At 44.4% G+C, this 22,261-nt stretch overlaps 2 protein-coding genes across 8 annotated transcripts in view; one reads left to right on the forward strand and one right to left on the reverse strand.

Annotated features, from left to right (window-relative positions):
- MAP7D3 (MAP7 domain containing 3) overlaps positions 1–8,690 on the forward strand; it is a 30,909-nt gene extending 22,219 nt beyond the window's left edge. The window contains exons 11-15 of the mRNA XM_090264029.1: positions 492–596; positions 2,922–3,027; positions 4,023–4,218; positions 7,380–7,654; positions 8,264–8,690. Of these exons, the coding sequence (XP_090120155.1) occupies positions 492–596; positions 2,922–3,027; positions 4,023–4,218; positions 7,380–7,654; positions 8,264–8,271 (690 nt within the window). The 3' untranslated portion in view covers positions 8,272–8,690. The remainder of the gene's footprint in view (positions 1–491; positions 597–2,921; positions 3,028–4,022; positions 4,219–7,379; positions 7,655–8,263) is intronic.
- A 4,796-nt stretch (positions 8,691–13,486) lies between these two features.
- Positions 13,487–22,261, reverse strand: part of FHL1 (four and a half LIM domains 1) — a 60,354-nt gene continuing 51,579 nt past the window's right edge. For 4 of the 7 annotated variants that reach the window (XM_090264579.1, XM_090264581.1, XM_090264578.1 and 1 more), the window contains 6 exons: positions 18,185–18,366; positions 17,564–17,738; positions 16,789–16,958; positions 16,135–16,321; positions 15,381–15,580; positions 14,853–14,996 (listed from right to left, as the gene is read on the reverse strand). In XM_090264579.1, coding sequence (XP_090120705.1) covers positions 14,913–14,996; positions 15,381–15,580; positions 16,135–16,321; positions 16,789–16,958; positions 17,564–17,738; positions 18,185–18,340 — 972 coding nt within the window. In that variant the 5' untranslated portion in view covers positions 18,341–18,366 and the 3' untranslated portion in view covers positions 14,853–14,912. Of the gene's footprint in view, positions 14,997–15,380; positions 15,581–16,134; positions 16,322–16,788; positions 16,959–17,563; positions 17,739–18,184; positions 18,367–19,811; positions 19,886–22,261 lie in introns of those variants that run through there. The other 3 variants (XM_090264584.1, XM_090264582.1, XM_090264580.1) reach the window with 2 other exon arrangements.

Consider the following 22,261-nt stretch of genomic DNA (forward strand, 5'->3'; position numbering starts at 1 on the left):
AAATCACCAGATAAATAATTCCCCAAACTGAGCTAAGTTGGAATAGCCTAATTTACCTTCCACTTTTAGTGTATCATTTATCACGATGAGTTATGTTAACGAGAATGATGGCATGCATTTGCATTCCTGGAGAAGGTACCTTTAAGAATCCTGTTGGTGCTTTTGAGAAGTGTAACACTTGACTCCTGTTGTTATGTTAATGGATAGCTACACAATCACTTACATACTTTGAAACTGTTAATGATAACCCTGAGGTCCTCTAGAGGACTAACACATGCCTTTTAAATCCTCAAGATAATAGGGAGCCTAGTTTTGTACATTTTAGCTAATGCTTTGAAAACTGATAATTCATATATGTTATAGGCACTCCAAATCAAAAGATTACATTCTTGTTACGCTGGGTAACAGTTTAGTGTTTAATTTTTAAAACTAGTGTTGTCTGATGTCATTCATATATGTTGACATGAAACATTTTTATACAAATTTCCTAGAAAAGGGAGGCCAAAATGAAAGCTCAGGAGGAGGCCAACAAACGCAAGAAGGAGCAGGAAAAAATTATGTTACAAGATTTACAAGAAGGATTAGAAAGAAAAAAGGTAATTCCTCTCTTTCTTTGTTTTGGGGGTTTGATTCTTTGTTTAAAACAATATTAGGCATGTGATACCAAAACAAGGTTTTGAAAATCACAAGTAAGTGATATGCCAGCCCCTGGTTGTTTTACCACTGTACTCTTCTTCCTTATCCAAGGACCTGACTTCTCCTACCTAGCAGGGACTCCTTTTATTAACCATACCTCTCATGGACCATTGGTGGCCATTACAGTGATGCCTGAATATAGCAAACCTCTGGGGACAAAGCTCCTTTGATCAATTACTCAGGTCATGGTAAGGGTTGATGGAAATTAGGTTTTCTTCTAACCTGGGCTAGAATTTGCAGCAACTGAATGGGAAGAAGAAAGTGCAGATCTCAAGAGGCCAAGGTGCAGGCGATTTGTATGGTAGGACCTCACATAGTGTAGCTCATATGCCTCATCTGGGAGCAACGAGGGGACCTGGTTCTGGCTGAGATGCTGCAAGGCCTCTGTTAGGTCCGTTACCCTGAGGAGACCAGAGAGCTGCAGCTCTCACAAGGGAAGAAGTGTACACAGGGAAAAGAATTCTTATCCCTCCTATGTGTGTGCTCTGCCTAGTAACGAAAGCTCTGACAGTTTTGCATCATTGGGGTACATTCTTTTCATTAACATCAGCCTCAGACATGGTCGATTCAGATTTAAATTATGTTTGAAAGTTCTAATTGTTTTGCAACAATATGTGTTTAGTCCAAGTAATGAATTTTGAAGTCTGAAAAATTAGGAGTGAGGAATCATCTGGATTTCTTTGTTACCATAACAAGTACAATTATCACCACTCAAGGTATTTTCTAGATGACTGAAACTTGGACTGGAAGAAGGAACTTGACTGCTCCCCAAGGTCTTGTTGTAGTCCATAAGTCTGTGGCTTGGGAGCAGTTACTGATCCTATCCTCTTCTGGAAAATGGAAATAACCAACTTCTTCAGGACCACTGTTTTGTATTTAATCTGTTTTCATGTGTGGAATTTTGTTTTTCTTTAGAGAATTAAGGAAATTATGAAGCGGACAAGAAAGACAAATTGGAATGCCTCAAAAGTAATCCCTGTGCTCCTGCTAGCAGTGTATAAAATTTCCTGTTACTTCACATTCTTTTTAAGTTTTGCCAATCTGGTATTAATAAAATAAAGTACCACACTGCATTTCCTTCATTATTAAAAGGGTTGAGAATGTTTTTCAGGTTTTTAGTTAGCTTCCATGTTTTTTGTTTTTTTTTTCTTGTGTGAAATTCTTATTTAGGTATTTTGCCCGGAATTGTGGGGCTGATTTATCTTTTTCTTACTAATTTGTAGTTCCGTAAATGTTCTAGACACTACTTCTTTCTTGGTTGTATGTGTTGCAGATAGCTTCTCCCAGTTTATGGCTTTGTCTTCTCTTAATGCTGTCTTCATTTTCACATTGTTGAATTTATCAATATTTTTTGATGGCTATCAGATTTGACTGGCTTTTCATATGCTTATTGGCCATTTAGATATTTGATTTTGTGAAGTGCCTTTTCAAGTCCTTGGCCCCTGCTTCTATTGGGTTGCCTGCCTTTTTGATTGTTCTGTAGGAGTTTTTACCTGCTTTGGTTACGATCCCATTGGATATGTTGTATTGCAGGTATCAGCCCCCATGCTGTGGTTGGCCTAACACTCTCATAATGTCTTGTGATAAACACAAGTTCATTTGAATGAACTCAAATTTAGCAGATTTCTTCCTGTATGGTTACTGCTTTGGGGGGTTCTGTCTCACAAGTATTTTACTAAGTGTCCTATCTTTTGATGAATCATGTGCATTCAGGCCTTTTTTCTCCAGATTCTATGCCTTTTACCTTCTGTGCTACAAAACTGATGTTGCGCCTCTTTACAATTGGCACAGACCACAGTTGTGGTTGTTCATATCATGAAAATTTAGAATAGAAATACCATCTCTGAAAAGTTCTGGGAGACACCATCTCAAAGATCATTTAGCCCATTTGCCTTAGAAGTTTCTCTCAAGCAGCAGCCAAGAAGTGTTTGATCTATACACCAGTTGGCCCCACCTTACCTTGTTCGGACTAAGAATGGGGAGAGAGTGCATGCCAACCCAAAGCTCTTGTCCCTTGGCTTCCACTCAGGGAAGTCTTTCATTCTGGAGTGTCTTTCCCCAGCTGAAAGACATAACTAGAGCCATCTGTCCCGTTTCCTGAACATTTGTGTGGCCAAAGAGTAGGTTTTGTAAAATCTTTTAATTAAAACCTGTCTTCTTTGAAATAAACAAGTTGAGATGACTGAATATTTAGATGTAGCCTTGATTTTCTTTTTTCATCATAGGTTGCACAAACATCTAGCAGTGACATGTATGAGGAGCATGAGGCAGATGATGAGGATGAGTCAGAAAGTGACAACACAGATTCTTCTAATGACTCGCATGCATCAGGTTTGCTTGCCTTTTGAGTCTTGTTAGTCACTGTTTAAAAGCCAGACTACCTAGCTTCATCCAGGGACTCCTATGCTTCTGAGCTGTGTGGCTATGGGCAAGTTACTTAATCTGTGTGTGTGCTCAGTTTTCCTGTGTGAAAAAGGGGAAGCTATTGTCCTTTTAGGGTGGCCATGAGATAGATTTCAATGAGATAATCCGTGTAAAGCTAAGAGAATAGTGCCTGACATATAGTAATCTCTCAATAAATGTTAGTTGCTGCTTCTGCAGCTATTACTATTTTACAAGCCATACGGAAAGACTGTAGATGGCAGCTTTCACAGCTGAATGTGAGGCATACTAGCATTTCATAGCTCAGGGCCTTCTGAGGTATCCAGGATTGACCACAGGTGAGATGGTACTTTCTACCTCATTGAGAAAATTCGAATTATGTCATGATTACGAGCGCCCTCTATAATGTATCATTGATTCCCTTATGAGTTAGGAACCATGTTATGGCAGCAGTAATTGGCATCTGTAGGGAGTAGCCAGTAGGGAGGCAAGACACAAGCAAACAGTGATATTGCCACAAGGTGGTTGCATTAAAAGAAGTTTGGCCAAAATGCAGTGAGAACATAACAGGAAAGGGTAGGAGACTAAAATAAGAGATGGAATTTGGCTAGGTGGATAATTAGGAGAAGAGGTAAGAAGAATGGTGCGGTCCTATCTTCTGACCTGGCATTCTTTCCTGCCACGGGAGTGAGGGTAAGTTCCTTAAAGGTAATCCCTTTGTGCTTTGAGGGCAAGACGGACAGGTATTCTAGGCAGTAGCCTATGCTGTGGTGGTGGGAAGTAGAGCAGCTCGGGGGACTGCTGGGCCTCCCTCTTCAGAGTACTGCCCGTGACTCTTCCTGCCATGAGACAGATGTCCCTCCCACCAGCCCATCAGCATCACAGCCTTCATTCTTGTCTTTGTTGTTGAAACTCCAGTTTTAATCTGATTCATTTTCTTCTAGCCTATATAACTGGCATGAACTCATCCCAAAAACTCAAGACCAATTTTGGGAATGTGAAGAGAACACCCAGGTCACTGTTCTCAGACATTATCAATGCTGACAAAATTCATACGAGGAACAAAACATCTTTAAAAAGTGACGTGAAAATCTTCCAACGATATACGAAAGACCATTCAGCTCAGGACAAGGGTATCAGGTGAGTTACTCGGGGAGCTTATCAGAGAAAACTTGGTGGCATGGTGATTGACATTCCTAAAATGATACATGAGATTATTGACTGAGCTCTTACTTTGTACCAAGCACTGGGTCAAGCACTTGTCTTACAGAAATAAGCCAATACCCACAACAGTCTTGCTAGGTAAGGATTAAGGATGAGCATCCCCATCTTGACAGATAAGGAAATTTAAGATATGGGGAGATTATGGATCTTATTTATGCAACATTTCACTATTCCAGGGCAGAGGCCAAATTCACACCCAGATAATCTGACTCCAAACTATGCTTTTCTTTAACACTGGTTAATGTTTTCTCATAAAATCAGGGAAAGGGAGGGTCGTTGATTGAGTGAGTGCTATATACCAGGCATTTTACATTACCTACGTTTTAGGTATATTTTATTGGTTATGCTATTACAGTTGTCCCAATATTTTTCCCATTTGCCCTCCTCTGCCCAGTACCTCCCTTCCGTCCAGCAGTCCCCTCCCTTAGTTCATGTCTATGGGTTGTGCATATAAGTTCTTTGGCTTCTCCATGTCTGTCTTCCTTTCTTCCTTCCTTTCTTTCTTCTTTTTTAGAGAGAGAGTAAGGGAGGGAGAAAGGGAGAGAAACATCAGTGTATGGTTGCCTGTTGTGCACCTCTAACTGGTGACCTGGCCTGTTGCCCAGGCAGGTGCCCTGACTGGGAATCGAGCCGGAGACCCTTTGGTTCTCACACTGGAGCTCAATCCACTGGACCACACCAGCCAGGGCTGGCTTCTCTGTTTCCTATGCTATTCTTAATATCCTCCTATTTTGTACCTACCAATTATGCTTCTTAATCCCTGTATCTTTCCCCCAATTTTCCCCTTTCCCCCTCCCCACTGGTAACCCTCTATATGATCTTCATATCTATAATTCTACTCCTGTTCTAGTTGCTTAGTTTGTATTTTAGATTCAGTTTTTTTCTTTTTTAATATGGATTATTTTTTAGTTAAATTTTGTTTTTATTTTTTAGATTCAGTTATTGATAGTTGTGAGTTTGTTTTATTTTAGTGTTCATAGTTTTGATCTTCTTTTTCTTAAGAAAGTCCCTTTGACATTTCATATAATAATGGCTTGGTGATATGAGCTCCTTTAGCTTCACATTGTCTGGGAAGCACTTCATCTGCCCTTCCATTCCAAATGATAGTTTTGCTGGATAGAGTAATCTTGGTTGCAGGTTGCCTTTTATCACATTGAATACTGCTTGCCAGTCCCTTCCTGCCTGCAAAGTGTCCTCTGAGAAATCAGCTATAGTCCTATAGGCACCCCCCTGTAGGCAACTCTCCACCTCTCTCTTGCTGCCCCCAGGACTCTGTCTTTATCTTTCACCTTTGGCATCTCAGTCATGATGCGTCCTGGTGTGGCCCCCTCTGGGTCCAGCTTACCCAGGACCCTCCGTGCTTCCTGGACCTGTATGTCCATCTCCTTCAGAAAATTTGGGAAGTTTTCCTCATTTTTTTTCAATTCTTGCTTCCTCATTCTGCACTGGTTGACTGTTTTTTTCTTCCTTATGTTCCAAATCATTGATTTGAACCCCAGTTTCCTTCCCTTCACCATTGCTTTTGTGTCTATTTTCCTTCATTTCACTTAGCATAGCCTTCACGTCTTCCCTTATGTGTCTGCCATACTCAAGCATATCTGTCAAGCCTGTGAGTATGTTTATCACCAGTGTTTTGAATTCTGCATCTGTTAGGCTGGCTATCTCCTCGTCTGTGAGGTTGGCTATCTCCTCGTCACTTAGTTCTCCCACTGGAAACTTGATCCGTTACCTCTTTTGGGCCATACTTCTCCGTCTCCTCATCTTGACAGGCTCCTGTGTCTTAGGTAGAGCTGTTGCACCTACCTAGATGAGTATTTCTTCTTTATATCTTTATTTGTTGGACTTCCGTGCAGCTCAATTTTCTGGAACTTCTGGTTGTCTCTAGTTTTGAGGTAGTTGTATCCCTTCTTAGTTGTGGAGGGAGACGCAGCATGTCTGTCTAGGCCTCAATCTTGGCTGGAAGTTCCAGCACTTGCCCCTTTTCCAGTCACTTAACCCACTTCCTGTATTTGGCTGGTGCCTCTCTAGCTGTTTCCCTAGTGATGGTTCCCAGAATGGGTGGTTTTGTGTACATTCTAGGACCGTGGGGGCCCTCTAAACAGACTCTCCTGAGAGACCGACAGTTTCTTGTGCCACCCCTATCCCCACTGGTTTTCACAGCCTGAGCAATGAGGCTTTATTTTCCTGGGAACCCTGGGCTGTGCAGTCTGACCAGGGGCTGGGATCACTCCCCAGGTGTCCCTCCCAGCTTTTATCTGCCACATGTGAATGCAGGACCACGAGACTGCTGGTCTCAGCTGCTGCCTTGCTACCACCGCTTCGCCTCCGCCACTCCACATCCTCTACACCCCGCTCCACCCCTCCTACCTGTCTGGATGAGTATTTCTTCTTTAAATCTTTGGTTGTCAGACTTCCATACAGTGATTTTCTGGCAGTTCTGGTTGTTTTTTGATTTGAGGTAGATGTAATCCTTATGATTGTGCAAGGAGGTGAAGTGTGTCTACCTCCATCGTGGCCGGAAGCGTCACATTACCTATTTTAATTTTCTTCACCTCTGAGTTCCATATTAATGACTTCATTTTACATATGGGGAAAGTGAGGGTCAGAAGTTATGTCTGAAGAGTAGGAACAGATTCTAATAAAGGGAGGCTCCTTGGGTGATTACCTGAAAGACATTAACCTATAAGGCCCATGCAGAACGCTTTGCTAAGAGGTATAATGATGGTGTAGAAAGAGCACTGGAGGTAGAAAACCCATATTAGGCCTCACTCCACCTTCCTGGCCATGTACCCGATCAGCTTGATGTAGGGACAGGGTTCCTGGAGAACCTTCACACTGAACTGATCTGAGTCCCTCAGCATGTCCATGACACATAGGACTTTGTAGGACACAATTTGAAAGCCAGTGTGTTCTGTGATCTCCAGGGCGTCTTCCAGCCTTCCCATTTTATCATTTTAAAAGTTCATTTCCTACCAAGGCATTCATTTCTTAAAAGTTAATTAAAGTGTGAAGCTTCCTTCAGGACAAAGCCCTGGTTTGGGGATGACTAGGATTCTAACCAAAACATCTCCTTCCAGTCTACCCGCCACAAGAACGACCAAGAAAGTACCAAAAACTGGAAAGACTGGGAAAACCAAAGACGCTGTGGGACCACCCAGAAGTTTACCTTCAATGTCACTGGAATTTTGGCATGACCAGATACTAGATATCTCCAGCGACTCCGAGGCAAGCATATCTAGTATCTTTCCTAGTAGCCACGATCACGAGCTGAGAGCTTCCATAACATTCCACCGAAGTCCCCAGATACGTTTAGAAGACAAAAATGGAAACGCATCTGATTCTACTTCATCGGGTAAGGCATTATCCCCTCTTCACTTTGTTTGCAAGGCAGGTGACCTTGAACAGTCCTGCTTCCTGCTGTTCCCGGGCTATCTTGGCACCATGTAACTTGCGAGGTGAGGGAAAAGACAATGGTGGGTTTAAAAGCTAAGTCGGTGCCTTAAGTTTTCCATCAAGTTAGTTCTTAGAGTATAAATGACTTGATGCTAATTTTTATGTCCTGCATTTCCTGGCAAATAATACAAAGTAGGTTCTTGCACACCCCAGATCCCTCCCATTCCTCTGAGTTCCTGATCCACTGGCTGCTTGCATGTAGGTTATCATTTTGGGTAAAAGGTTCATGAGGCCTGTCAAATTCGCCTGTCAAGCTGTGTTTCCAAAACCAAAAGGCCTTTGGTTTTCTTTCCTTTAGAAGCTCTCTTTGAAATTCAGAGGCAGCATTGGCTCATCTCGGGGGTTGTGGATATGGAGAACATTTCTAAAAGCACCAGTGTGTTAGCATCTCCAGGGGGCTTCTGAGGGTCCTGGGCCCACCCCAAATGAAGGAATGCCAGGGCCCAGCTGCTGTGAGACCAGCATATTCTCTACTAATCTTTTTCCTTTTCTTCTTCCCTCTGGTCAGATTTGTAAACTTCATGCAGCCTAGAAGAGAATTTATCCACCACTCTGCGTTTCAACTTCCAGACCCATCTCCCAAAATTTCTCCGCTTCCGCCTTGAACCAGGAGAAGAAAATAACCATCCCCCAAAAAGAAAACATCAAAAAGTTATTTTAGCAGATCTCAGAAAAGGCCGTTTCTTGTCACCTTGATTCTTGCTCACAAGAACGGGTTCTGAGTAAAGGGTTGTTTTGTATTTGAAATCTTAAAAGAATGTTTATTCTGTTTAACAATTATAGTAATTTAGCAATCAAAAACTTCTATTTGATCTTGTAGAGAACATAATGGGTTACGTGAGGGAGTCAAGATTGCTCACGAGAGCGTTGTTGGATTGTTTCTAATATACCAACACCAAGGGTTGCAAAATAGAGTAAAGCATACTTTACCTTTATTTCTGACTCTGCCAGCTGAGTACATAAGCACTGACAGCTCCAAATGCTGGGAATCCCAGAGAGTGTGATCTTGGAACAATTAGCATCTTTTGTGCTCTTGTCAGTATTTCATTTTGGAGTGCATACTGAGGTTTATCCACAGAAACGTGTACTATTTTTATTGTGTGCATAAGGCAGTATTTGGTTGTTGTCTTGGGGGGTATGTTTACTGTGTGTAATTTTTTTCTGTTTGTGCCCTCCAGTCCTGCTGTTCAGTATACACTCTGGCTTAGATATGGAACCAAAATTTTCTTGCCTTTCTCTAGCTGTTGGCTGCGAGTGAGTACAGGAGTGACGTATTAATGAATCCTTGTGATAGCAAGGCACACAGGCATGCACATGCACCTGCACAGGAGATATATTTCCTGAATGTATGGAATCCTGATTCAAAGCATTGACTAAAACCAAAATGCTGATTAGTTGTCCTAATGCGAGTGAGTTTTCTGGTGAGACACAAATACTTGGTCCATGTTCCTTTCTTGTCACCAGTCTTGGATTAGTAAAAGGAATTGTTCTTTCTTATTCCTCAGTTCTTTGCTATTAAGAGTGCTGTGCCTTTGTTACAGATTACTGCTTGGTGCCTTAGATCTTTTAAACTGTTTTATACATTCGTTTTTTTTATAGAGAAGGCAGAGACAATCATCCTGATATTTCTGATATTTTTCTGTACACCACATGTTGAAACACTGTTATACCTCCATATAAATGTGTGCTGTGAAATAAACTTTGCAGATAAAGCCAAGTTTTGTTTTCATTATAATAACACAAACTGCACTGGTGACACTAATTGTTAACTAAGCCATGAATACAGGCAACCGGCAGGTTCACATCCTCTCATACTCCTCTTCAGCTAGTTGGTGATTTGGCCGAGTTCCAGTTGTGGAATATTAAGATGTGAATTTTAAAACTCTGGTCTTCCTGCACCTGTCTCAATGTTTGTTACCCTTCCCCATGATGGTTCTGACTTACACTTGAGGCCAGTGATTAAAGTACCTTTCTTTTTACTGTGATGAAATTCACATAAGTCACCATTCAGTGGCATTCAGTATATTCACAGTGTTGTGCAGCTATCAGCACTCTCTAGCTCCAGAACATTTTCATCACCCGACGAAGAAACCCCAGACCCATTTACAGTCATTCCCCAATTCTCCTCCCCTAACCCTTTTAAACCTCATTTTTGGTGCTTTCCATGGATGAGGAAAGCATATTTGCCTTTTAAAGTTTGTGTGTGCGCTCAGGCGGTGACTGGACTCTTAAACCCATCTCTTCATGACATCACTTACTATGCATGGCAAAATCAGTGTTCTGATCTGCCTACAGAGGTTTAGTTTCCAATCCTGAAACATGTTCTACTGCAGTAGTCACTGTTTTTGATAAGGTGAGGTGCTGTTTATGCTCAGGCTTTAAGGCCTGGTGCTTATGAGAATGATGGCAGCCATTCTCCACTCAGCATTGACATTCTGTTGCAGTTGTTGAACCATGAAGTCCCCTGCTGTGCGCACAACTTGAAACAGAGTCAAAGCACCCTATTTATAGCTGCAAAGTGATGGACACTGATTTGCTTTGGGCTAGTGCTCTTGAACCTGTTAGGGGGCACATTGGTTGTCTCCAATTTCCCTTCCTCTGGATAGCCTCTTGGTGTCCTCTTCCCCTGAGGAACAAGTTCCTGGCCTTACCAGTAGATTCTGAGGATAAGCACATTTCTTCCACCTGTGTCATGAACACTGTGGAATGAAGCCTTTTAAAGACTCCAATCCCTGGCAACCACAGAAGTGCAGTATGGAATAATGAAACAGACCCTAGACAGGGATCTGAAGACCTGTGGCTGCTTACATTACGGATCTGCTGAGCCCTCTGGCAGGTGAGGGGTACACTACAATCTCTAAGGACCCTTTCATTCTCATTCTGAGGAGTCGTCGATAACTCATTGTGGCAAGGGCTGGAGGATTGGACTAGTAAAACAGCAGCTAGTGTCAAGAAGCAAAAGCCTGTAGGCAGATGATCACATTTTATCGGGTCAGTTCTGTGTGTCACTTGCAGTGCCCCCCAGGCCTGGATTGTTGAAGCAGGCCCCAGAAAGGCTGCCTTGTCCTTGGTCTCCCCACCAATCCAGTTCGTGTTTCCAGAGGTGTGTCATAACTTTCTCAACAATGTTGTAACTGTTAAGTTTGCACATACTATATGCCAGGCACTTGATAGGCATCACTTTAAACCCTCAAAATGATCCTATGAGATGTGAGTGTTCATTTTTACCTAGGAAGACACTGAGATTTGTGGATATCGGCATTTGTTCCAGGTCACTCAACTAGAAAAAGAGCTGATTCAAACCCAAGTCTTGTGATTTTAAAGCCAACACCCCATACTTCTTAAGGGACTGATCCTGTGGCTTGCATGGCAGTTCATATACTTCTTTTGCTGATGGAGATGAAATATAGTCATACCTTGGTACTCGTCAGCTTCAGAACTCATCAAACCCTATACTCATATTTTGACAAGAAAATCATGTTTCAGCACTTGGCACTTGCTCAGGACTCATCGCACTTGCTAGAACTTGAGTCACAACACTGCCCCGTAAGAGAAAATGCTTCATTGTTCCATACTCATCAGTTCGGCACTCGTCACAAGGAATGAATTAACAAGTACCAAGCTACCATCGTGTTTGCTAAAGTTTATTGAGTGCTCTTACTGGGTGTCAGTCATCCTGCTAAACACTTGTATTATTCTGAAATCTGCATGTGATTCTGCAACATAGGAATTTTAAGTCTCATTTTACAGGCAGGTAAAAAAGCTCAGGGAGGTTAAATAATTGGCCCAAGGGTTCATACCAGAAAATGGCAAGGCAGCCAGGATTTGAACCCCGGCAGTTGGGCTCCACAAGTCACTCTGTCAACCACAAGTAGGTTATGTTCTTGATATCCTGCTCCCCTTAATTTTGAGGGAGAAAAGGTTTTTATCCTGAAAATTTGGTAACTAAAATTTCCCCTCCTTCCTCCTGAGTCTTATGGTTGTCACACAAAATTAAGTACTGAGCGCCAAGTATGGAGGTTTCCTAATTGTGATATGTCAGACATTGTACCTGCCCTAAGGGAGCTCACCGTTTCTATAGCAATGCAGTGTCATAAGGGATAGGCTACAGATGTGTCCAGTGGGGTGATTGGTGACTTACTAGCTGTGTGACCTTAGCAAACATCATAACCTCTCTGAACTTCAATTTTCTCATCTAGAAGATGGGGGGCAAGAGTCCCAGTGTTGGCTAAGAGGGTTCACTATAATGTGTATCAGACATTTCCATAGGTGCTCAAGTGTTAAGAGGAGGCATTGTGTGACAGGCAATATAGCCAGAGACTGACTCCCATGGCTGTTTCCTGGGCAAGGAAGGTGGTAGAGGAAGTCTGTTAGGAATATGGAGGAAGTGATGGAGTGGCAATCCAGGGTTGACGGCTGGAAGGAGTTCATGCAGTGCTGGTGGCTGCAGTCTGTAATGGTGTGGATTTTTCTCAGCAGAGCTCTTTGGCCCTGGTGTAGATTGGGGTTTTGCAGGCCAGCTGAAAAAGGAAGGAAAAAAGTGTAACAGGATTGAGGGGGAATAAGAATGGTTGAAGTGATAAGAGCATAGAATCGAGGGCAGATATGGAGGGAAGCAAGGGCTGGCAGGGGCTTAGAGAAGAATCTGCAGCAGTCTGAACTGGAAGTCAAAGAGTAAGCTCAGCGAGAGTAAGGAAGACCAGGAAGGGAAGAATGCTTGGTTAGAGGACATGTGCATCTGGAGGCTGTGAAGGTTGAAGGTTTGCTGAAGGTGCCAGTAGAGGTGGAGGATACTGGAGATGCGTCAGCGTGTCTGCCTATGGAGAGCATGTAAGCCGGTGCCCAGGTCTTGAGTGAATGGGAGTGGGAGCTTGTCCCCTCTTGGCTCCATCCCTTGCCAGGGAGACCAGATAAGACTATTAAGGGTTGCTCATTTCTCCAGGGAAACACAAGGGGGTGTTCTTTCCCCATTCATAAAAATGGTCATGGTTTCTGACAGGTCCCCCGATTCACTTCTAACACATTAAGTATTGGAACCCAAGGGCTTCTGCCCTTTGCTTTTATTTCCCTGGGCCTGAGGCTCATCAAAGACCATTGCCCTCTCCTCCTGATTCTGCCTTTGACTGAAATGTAGCTTAACTAGGTGACCTTATGGCCTGATGATGTTTTCATCATGTGGGAGAGCGCAGCAGACATCTGTTTCACTGACCCTCCACTGTTGCTCTGCAGTGACCACATGGGGGTAGGTAGGTTGAATGGCTCGAGAACATGAGCACCAGAGGTGTGTAGCAATGATCTAGAAGCTACAACCTCTGCTCCCCACCCCTAATTGAAGTCCTTCAGCCCAAATGAGCAGCTTCCCAAATAAACATGTCCACAAGGGGGAGTGAGAGTCTCCTGAAGGCCCTACAGTGCAGGGCGGCAGTTGAGTAAAAATAGCAGTGTTCAACAGGAGTCCAGGGCTCTGCAGGGCACAGGGAAAGGGTAGCCAACAAAATAGGATCGTAGTGATTTCTCAATGACACACTTCAGCCACAGTTCCCTTTCCATGCCCATCACTCTAGCCAAAGACAATAAATTTGCCCCTTTTAAGGGATGGGAACATCTGGGAGATGCTATTTGGGGTCAGAATGGGTTTTGTTTTTAATCGGATCCAAGTGCTTTCATTTGTGGGTCAGTAGTATCACCTTATAGCAATTCCACCAGACAGAATGAAAAGATGGGAGGCAAGTTATTTATAAGCTGCTTTATTTCTGTAAGGATACACTGAAACATTAGATAATAATAACAGCAAATGACAAAATTTAGAAATGAGGCATTGGCTTCTCTAACCACTGCTACGAGAATGTTAATATGTATTGTCATTACATGTCCACTTTTGATATTGTCTCATTCTACTATGTAATATAACAATGCAGCTAGAATACAGTAAGTGATCCTGCCTCTCACATAAGCACTACATGGACATCTGCCTGTGAGGATGGTGACCTCCTCACTCCCCCAGAGACCAAGCTAAGCTCTCGAGGAACAGTCCTAAGAATCACAAAAGAAGGGGCATTGGCGGGCCTCTTTAACACAGAAACAAAGAGCAGACAACTACTATGTTATAAGGGTTTCAACTCGGCACTGTTTGGAAATGTCACATCCATGTATCAATGACAGTCCTGGCACCTGCTCAGCTATACCCCTTTAGAGTTTTATGATAACTTCTGTGGGATGATTTCAAAACTGCAGGACCATTTGAGCAGGCTAAAATATTTTCATGCAGTCTCCAAACCCATAAACTATGTTGCTATTAACATTAAAACAAAACATTATTAACTAAAAAAAGAGAAAAACAACAGGTGGGTTAGTTTTGTTAAGCTTCCAGCAGTATTCACGGTGACGATGTTCCTCTGAAACAGGCTCGTTTTCTCAGATCTGCCTACACTTTCCAAATCACCTGCACGTTCCATGCTTGACAGTAGGAACGTTCAGAAAACACGGCACACTGGGATCTCAAATATTAGTACGGATAAAAGGTCAGTTTAGAATCACAGCTAAGTTCAAATGTTAACTTCCTAGAAATTTGTATTAGTCGATAAAAAGCACAAAAGAACAGGTTTTGATGAGGAAGCTAAACCATGCACTTCAGTAAGTTCTCTTTCTGCTCACAGAACAGGGCGAGCAGCGAGTAGCAGCAGCCGCTGCAACTCTTGTCGTGTGATGATGGTGGGTCCCAGCTGAGTGATGAAGGGCACTCAGTGGGGGCTTTATCTCTTAGGCTCTTGCTTACATGACTAAGCACCTAAATGGTTAGCACTTTTCTGCTCTATGATAAACATGCAGAAGAGCTGATCTATCTAAGTGTTCGTTTTTTAACTGCAGCCATTGCAAAATCAACTTTGCTGAGGAGTTACTTTTTGCTAAATCCTAGTATGATCACTGTGTGCCCTTGTGTAATACTGTAAAATGGGAGAAAAGACATCAGGAACAACTTTGAAGAAATGAAAGGCCGCTCTTTCCCTATGGATGGTGTAGGGCAGAGGGTGAGGACACACAGAACAAGATCCAATTCCATTTTACAGGACAGGAGCCCCTGTCACTTTACAGCTTTTTGGCACAGTCGGGGCAATACACTTGCTCCTGATGGAAAACAAACCGCTTGTTGGCCAGATTCACGGAGCATTTTTTGCAGTGGAAGCAGTAGTCGTGCCAGGATTGTCCTTCATAGGCCACCACACTGGAGCCTTTACCAAACCCTGTGGAAAACACAAAAGAGAACAAAAGACATGGCTCAGTGAATACAGGCAAGAGATACACCGCTGCCTTGCCCATTTATACAGCCAACAAGCACGCAGGGGCAGCATCTGCCTGGCCCCTAGGCCACCCCTCTCCACCACGATCTGTCCCCCACACCATGCCACCGTGACCGTGCTATAGCTCTCAAGGACCTGAGAAAATGCCAGAGCTCAGCCAAGGGCTTCTCTGATTTAAAGAACCCACATTCCCATGCCACTGCAATCGCCCTGTGACGCTTGCACCAACCTCCCAGCAAAACCAGTTTCTTTGATTTAGGTCAGGGCCATGGCATCAAAGTGGCCACCAGGAGGCAAACTTGGGCTGTTCGTGGGGTGTTCACTTACCGGGCCTCGAGGAGCTGCTAAGCTTCGATTTTTTCTATAAAGAACCACCACCCACGAGGGACAAGTCCTCTCTCCACCCGGATGCCTGCCCCGGAGGTTGGCGCTGGGAAACAGGGTGAGAGGCAAGCGTTTCCCGTGGCACACTGGGGGCTTCCTAGCTTTAGAGACTGGGTGGCTCACTCTTGACACAGTCCTTTTCCCTGAGGATGGCAAAAGTCTTCTCAAATGTACATTTCAAGGCTCCCCGGGGAGATGGGAACGGTGGAGGCGGGGGAAAAGGGCCCAGGGCACGTGGATCGCGGCGCGAGATGAGGAATGAAGTGATTAGCTTGGCTTCTGATCGCGACACAGCTGCCCACAGGCAGCTAGCCTTCAGCTATGGAATGTTCTAATCCCAGCCTATCGCTCTTCAGCCTCCCTTCCCTCCCTTTGGCCTCTACCCAGCTTCACCCCATTCTCCCCCTCCCCCACAAAATCCCACGTGCAGTGCCTGCCCATGGCATGGGCGTGGGGGCTCAGGCTCGTGGACTCCGCAGCACAGCATCTTTATAGTCAGCAGCAGTCAGGACGTGTTCTGTATTGCAAAGGCTAACCTGGCCTGGGGGAGAATTCAAACTCTTCGGGACCACCATGGCAAGGGGAGGGGGCATTCTTTAGGGCCTTGGTGGATGAAACCGACGAAGTAGGAAAATGAGAGATGGTTACCATGCGCAAAACCTAGCCTGGCCGACTTAGCAAGGACTCTTTAGCCTACCAGTGATGGGGTTCTTGCATCCAGCACACTTCTTGGCCACAAAGTTCTTGTAGCAATCCACGCAGTAATACTGGTCCTCCACAGCGGTGAAACGCTGCCCAGCCAGCTTCTTAGAGCAGGTAACACACACAAAGCACTCGGCATGCCAGGGCTGATCCTGGTAAGTGATTCCTCCAGATGTGATGGCCTAGACCAGGGAGTGTAGCACCGGATTCAGATTCAACAACCATTTTGTTGAATGCCTACTATGTGCCAGGCACTGTGCTGGGCGCTTTGGTCTACAATATCTCATTTAATCGCCACAACGGCCATGGGAGGCAGGTGATATTATTATTCCCGAATTACAGATGAAGATACCAAGGCTCAGAGAAGTCGAGACCCTGTGCAAGGTTACACAGCAACAAGGTGGTGGAGGCAGGGCCTCTACAATCAGGGCTACCCGTGCCTCCAGGAGGAATGCCTTTTGGGACAGCCTGAGTTGGCCCAGGCATTGCTTTCTACTAGCAGTCTCCTCAACTGTAAAATGAGCATAATAATTCCCACGTCACAGGGCCGTCGTGGGGATGGAATGGGATAGTGTGTGTGCAAGTGCTCTGCCAACTGTCAAACGCCTCTAGAAACATCAGTGCACGCAGAACTCCCTGGACAACATACCTTGTTGCACTTCACGCAATGCTTGGCAAATTTGGCCTCATGGCAAGTGACGCAGTAGAAGTCCTCCCCTTTTGGGAAGAAGCTTCCAGTCCCAATGACTTGCTTGCAGTTGCTGCAGGTGAAGCAGTCTTTGTGCCAGACAGTCTTCTTGTACTCCACGTTCTGATCTCCTGCGGGGGGAAGCGATTGGATAGCCCCACTGACAGTGCTCTGCAGGGGGCTGCATCCACTCAGCTCCCACCCTGGGCCCTCCAGAGGTGAGGGAATGCAGGCCCTGCAGTTACTGGCCTCACACTTCCGATGAGCCTACCTATTGCGGGGGGTTCTCGACAATGGCCTACTTGTGGGTGTGCCAACCCAGATCTGTTGGGAAGGGACCCCAGCTATAATGTTTGAGAAGACTCTTGAGACCCCACTCCCACACTCTTTGTGGACTTAGACATTCTGTAGGGGACCAGCTGACCCAAAGTTATACCCTAAGGAAGAAGCATGCTTCAATCACTTACTCTACCCAAATGAGAAAGTGCTACATACTTTTTCACTTCTTTCTCTTGCCACAGACAGTTCTCTTCAGTGGTCTTTAGTTTCCGAATGTGTGCGTGTGTGCGAGCATATATGTGTACGCATGTATACATGTATATATATGCGTGCATATATATGCTAAAAGCTACGAGCAGCTCACAGCAGCATTAGCCCCATCGTCCCAAGCAGCCCCACATCCTCTCTGCCCAGAGGCCTCCTCCCTGGCCACCCCGGGGGTGAGTGTGGGCAGTACCTGCTACAATTGGTTTGAAGCAGCCCTTGCACTTGGGGGAGTCCTCCCGAGTGGTGCACTTGTTGCACAGGATCTTGTTGTCCTTGGACACAAAGGTCTCATTGGCCAAGGGGTGCAGGCACTTGGCACAGCGGAAGCAGGTGTCATGCCAATAGCGATTCTTATAGTGCACCTCCTGGAAACCAAGCAGAAGGGGGTGGGCTACTGTGAGCGATACGGGGACTCTGGGAGCACAGGGCTGACTACTGAGATGACACTGCTCCTTACATCTGGGGATGCCCTGAGCTCAATGTTCTAGTGAGTACCATGAAGGACACTGAAGTGAGGATGAAGACTCATGGTTCCTGAAACAAGAATAAGAGTGCAACCAACTGAGCTGGCATGGGCCTTGGCACCAGCCAGTCCAAGTCCTGCACAGACAGCTCAGGACACTGCCAAGGGAACAAACGCTAGAGACAAGGGAGGCTGGGTCCTCATCCAGGACCTCTGTTTTCTTGTCTCCATGCCACTCACTGTCCTGCCTGCCACACGGATGGCTGCAGTGATGAGGAGAACTCAGGAGAGAGAGAGAGAGCTTTCGTTGTCTCGGCCACAGGAAACCCATGTAGGGGCCGCTCTTACCTTGGAGTCTGCACCAATGGGCTTGCGGCATTCCACGCAGGTGTTGGCGCAGAACTTGTCAAAGCACTTGAGGCAGCAGTGGTGGCCATCTTTCTCCACGTACTTCTTCCCCTGCAGGGGGTCCCTGCAGTAGTGGCAGTCAAACTTCTCAGCCATGGTGCCCACCTTGTACCTGGAGGGGCCTGTCGGGGCAAGCAGGCAGAACAAATGACCAATGGAAAGACCAGTACGCTTAGTCACAGAGGCTTCCAGGGAAAAGCTGTGCCAAAGCAACAGACACTTCAATAGGACTCCTGGAAAGAAAGAGCCCTTGAGGGTAGCTCCCCAGGGGCCAGAAGATCAATGGCCAGTGCACTCCCAGGGGACTTGGGGAGAAACCCCTGCTGCGTTATCTCGCTGTGCTGCTTCACAAGGCACTGAGGGGAACAAGTGGGTCAGAGCTTGTGTTGGCCCGACAGGGCCTCCGGGTGGTCCAGCGGCTCTGAGCAGTGATGTGAAGGAGTGCAGGGGTGTGATGGAGCAGGCAAGAGAGGAGTTGTTTTACACAAAGGGGCACACAGCGTTGGGCACAGGCTACACGCAGCAGCTGCTTGAGGGACAGATGCTGGGCTCAGTCATAGGCCGGCTGCCTCAGCCAGCTTGCAGAGGATGGATGCGCCCAGACCCTCTGCTTTAAGGGCTGCATTCTAGACAGTGAGCCAGAAACCTCCCTGCCAGCTTCTAGTTCCTCCTCCATAACTTCTTGGGGGGTGGGGGGTCAGGGGGAGACAGCATCCTCCGGAAGCCTCGCTTTCCTCCCGTCTAAAATTCAGTTCATCTGAACAAAGAGTTACTGCTGAGTCTAGACAATGCTAGGCGTACAAGCAATCCTTATTAATTTGCTTAAAATGTCTGCATTTACTTAAAATCTGGCAGAACCCCTTTATATCACTGAATGGAGCCTATGGGGTTTTGTCCAAGGTAGTCTACTGCCATCTCAGACCTGGGCAATCAAGCAAGCGAGGATTGATTAAAATGCCATTCTCAATTGGAGCCGGCAAGTTCTGCAGCTGTGAATGACTTGTCATAGTGATGTGCAGCTTTCTGATGGGGCAAAATTAAATCTCCCTTTGTTCAATCAAGTAAGGATAGATACAGTCAATCAAGTGTTACTATTTAGGACATTTGCTGTTGGAAAAATTGCAATTTTGAAGTAAAATCTGGGGGGAAATAACTTATAAAAAGTGTTTAGCTGATTATTCCAAGAAACTTTCCCACTGCCTTCATATGAATGAGTCCCCTTGTCCCCCTCCTGAACCCCACCCATCCACCCCCAACCCCAGACCACCCGCCTGCAATTACAAGAGTTGCCAAGGCACTTTGTTAATCCTGTCACCAAACAGTACCAAATCTGAGTATCTATAAGCTCTCAACTTCTTAAACATATGCTAACTTGTTCCTTGCTCCCTGAAAAAGAAACGAACACAGGCAAATAAACAACAAATATTTCATTTGCTCAGAAAACATGAGAATGGAGACTATTTTCTCCAGCTACCCACAAACACAGTAATTGTGCTAGCACACATCCTCAGCGCAATTTAGAGAGAAAGAATGAGGGAAAAGAAATGAGCAGTTGCCCAGTACTCACCGCAGCTCTTCCACTAACTGAACAGCCCCAAACTCCCACTTTGGGTCCTGTTCCCATTTTTTTTTTTTATACAAACACATGTCCAAGTTGTTTGCATCTTGTTGCCATAGGCAACCAAATAGCAGAGTGTGAGCTAAGGAAACCACACCCTGTGTCTCAGACCCTGGTAAGGCTAGTGAACTGTCACTCAGAACTGGGTCAGTTTCTGAAGCCAGCACCCTGAAACAGGGAATCGGACCAATGACAAGCATCATGTTCTGGGCCAGCCCAGCTCTAGTCTGTGCTGGCATACAGACAGATCCTCTCATTTCCACAGAACCAATGCCTGAAGCAAGTGACATTCTTGGGCAAACAGAAATGATCAAGGCAGTTGTATCACAGTTCTGAGATTTAACGAGACCAGAGAATGGTTCTTACTAGCACTTTTCCCCCAAAAGAAAAGCAGGATATTCCCTTATATAATTCGGTTAGAAATGAAGAGTAGAGACACAGTGAGATCAGAACCTATCTCCTTGAACTATGCAGTTTTCGTGGGGCAGCTTTTAAACTGTCTTTAGTCTCTGCATATAGAAAAATGTGCCTATCACAGTGATAGCACGTTGGAAATGACTCTCCTTAATTCATTCTTGCTGGCCTTTCACATGCCACATAAAATCTTTGTCTTACTGGCTTTTCCATATTGAAATTGTGCACTCAACAAAGATTTACTTTCTTGTTAAGAGCTGAGTACAGAAACCAAATAAATCTCCAGTAACAGTAAATGTCAGGAAATTAAATGATCAGTGGCTTCTAAATGCCATTTGGCAGGAAATCAGAATCTATAAGATTAGACAACATTTGGTAGTAACCTCAGCTGGCTTTAGCCCTTCCCAGACTACTGTATGGACCATATTGGAAAATCCCTCCTCCCTTACCAAAGTATCTGCCTAGATAATGAAATAATCCATGGTTCACCAGTGAACATGGAAGTACTACACTGTGTTGAAAATGGAGTCACAATGAATGAAGCTGCTCACCACTTCATTATTCTTGTAGTACAGGGTCTTAAACTAAGCAAAAGGAAAATTAAATGAACCCACCCCAAGTTAATGGTGCTAGCTTTAGGCATTATTGGGCTTTTTTTCTTTCTGCTGTGTGAAAAATCCAGGGTCATCCTTTTCAAACTGATTTCCACAGAAGGCTCAAGGCTTCTCCATATGTGTGGAAACAGTTATTTGTCAAGATAAAATACGCACTTCCAGGAATGCTGGCTTTACTGCCTAATAAGTAAGCAGGCTGGAAATACTTAAGCATGTTAACAATGTCGATGGCAAATTCGTGAACTTCGGTACTCTTTTGTAATAAATCCAATTTAAGTGGAACTTTGGGCAACCCAAATTAGCTTATCTTGTGTTTTTCTAACCTTATGATTATTTGGTCCCAAACTATTTCAAACAGAACAGTGTACTTAGGAGGAAGCTAGAGTAATACATTCCTGCTGATGAGATAGTTACCATGTCAAAACTTTGCATAAAATATGAACAATATGGACAAGAACAAAATATTTTGCTACTACTTAGCTTCAAAAAGCTTAATAACTCTAAGAAAACAGCTTATAAATAACAATCCTGAGAGGGTCTGAAAAGACAGCAAATACCCCAATTTGTAGGTTCCACCAAAATGAGCTATACTTAAGCACTGACTTCACGATGAGAGAATAGCTTTGCACTTTCCTTTCTTTCCCTTTGTTGGAAATAAAAATAGAGAAAAATGATGATGGCATTTATCTTTTCTTTGGGGCTCTCTTTAATCTTAATGAATGACAGACATATTTAGTTAGGTGTTTATCTTTCAGGTAATAATTTTTACCCCTTTAGCAATTTCTAAGTACATGAAATCTGAAGCCTTTTAACCTTTCAAAACATGCAGATCTATTTGCCTTGATCTATTGTTGTTATCTGGGAAAAGGTCATGACATCAATCATTAAACAAAACTGGGATACATATAACTACAGCACTGCTCCCCTTCCTGCCCATCTCTGCCCTAGGGCAGCTCTCCAATTTTAACCTCACAGTGTGGCCCTCATCTGGATGTGGCGATGAGGTTTCTCTATCACAGAAAAGTTTGCCAATACATGAGGAGCCCCAGGGACCTAAATTCAGGGCCTTGTATACACTAGTCACACAATCTATGCCTGCTGACTGACAGATGGAGATAAATCACCACCATTAAGTTTCTCAAACCTCTTTCATTAAAAGCATTTTAAAACAAAAATTTATGTTTTAGAAAATCAGGAGAGAGCTCCTGTGACCTTAACGTGCTGACATCTAAGCTATAGTCCTTTATAGGCTTAGCAGGTTAGAATGCTGCTGGAAATGTGTCTGGTTGAGCAAGTTTTTGATACTTATGCATAACAAGATGGTAGGTAGCCTGATTTTCATGCTATGCCTGCTTTGTTCTTCACTTAATA

The sequence above is a fragment of the Furipterus horrens genome, unplaced genomic scaffold (assembly GCF_987537825.1).
Source record: "Furipterus horrens unplaced genomic scaffold, mFurHor1.1.pri manual_scaffold_17, whole genome shotgun sequence".
NCBI classification, from domain to species: Eukaryota; Metazoa; Chordata; class Mammalia; order Chiroptera; family Furipteridae; genus Furipterus; species Furipterus horrens.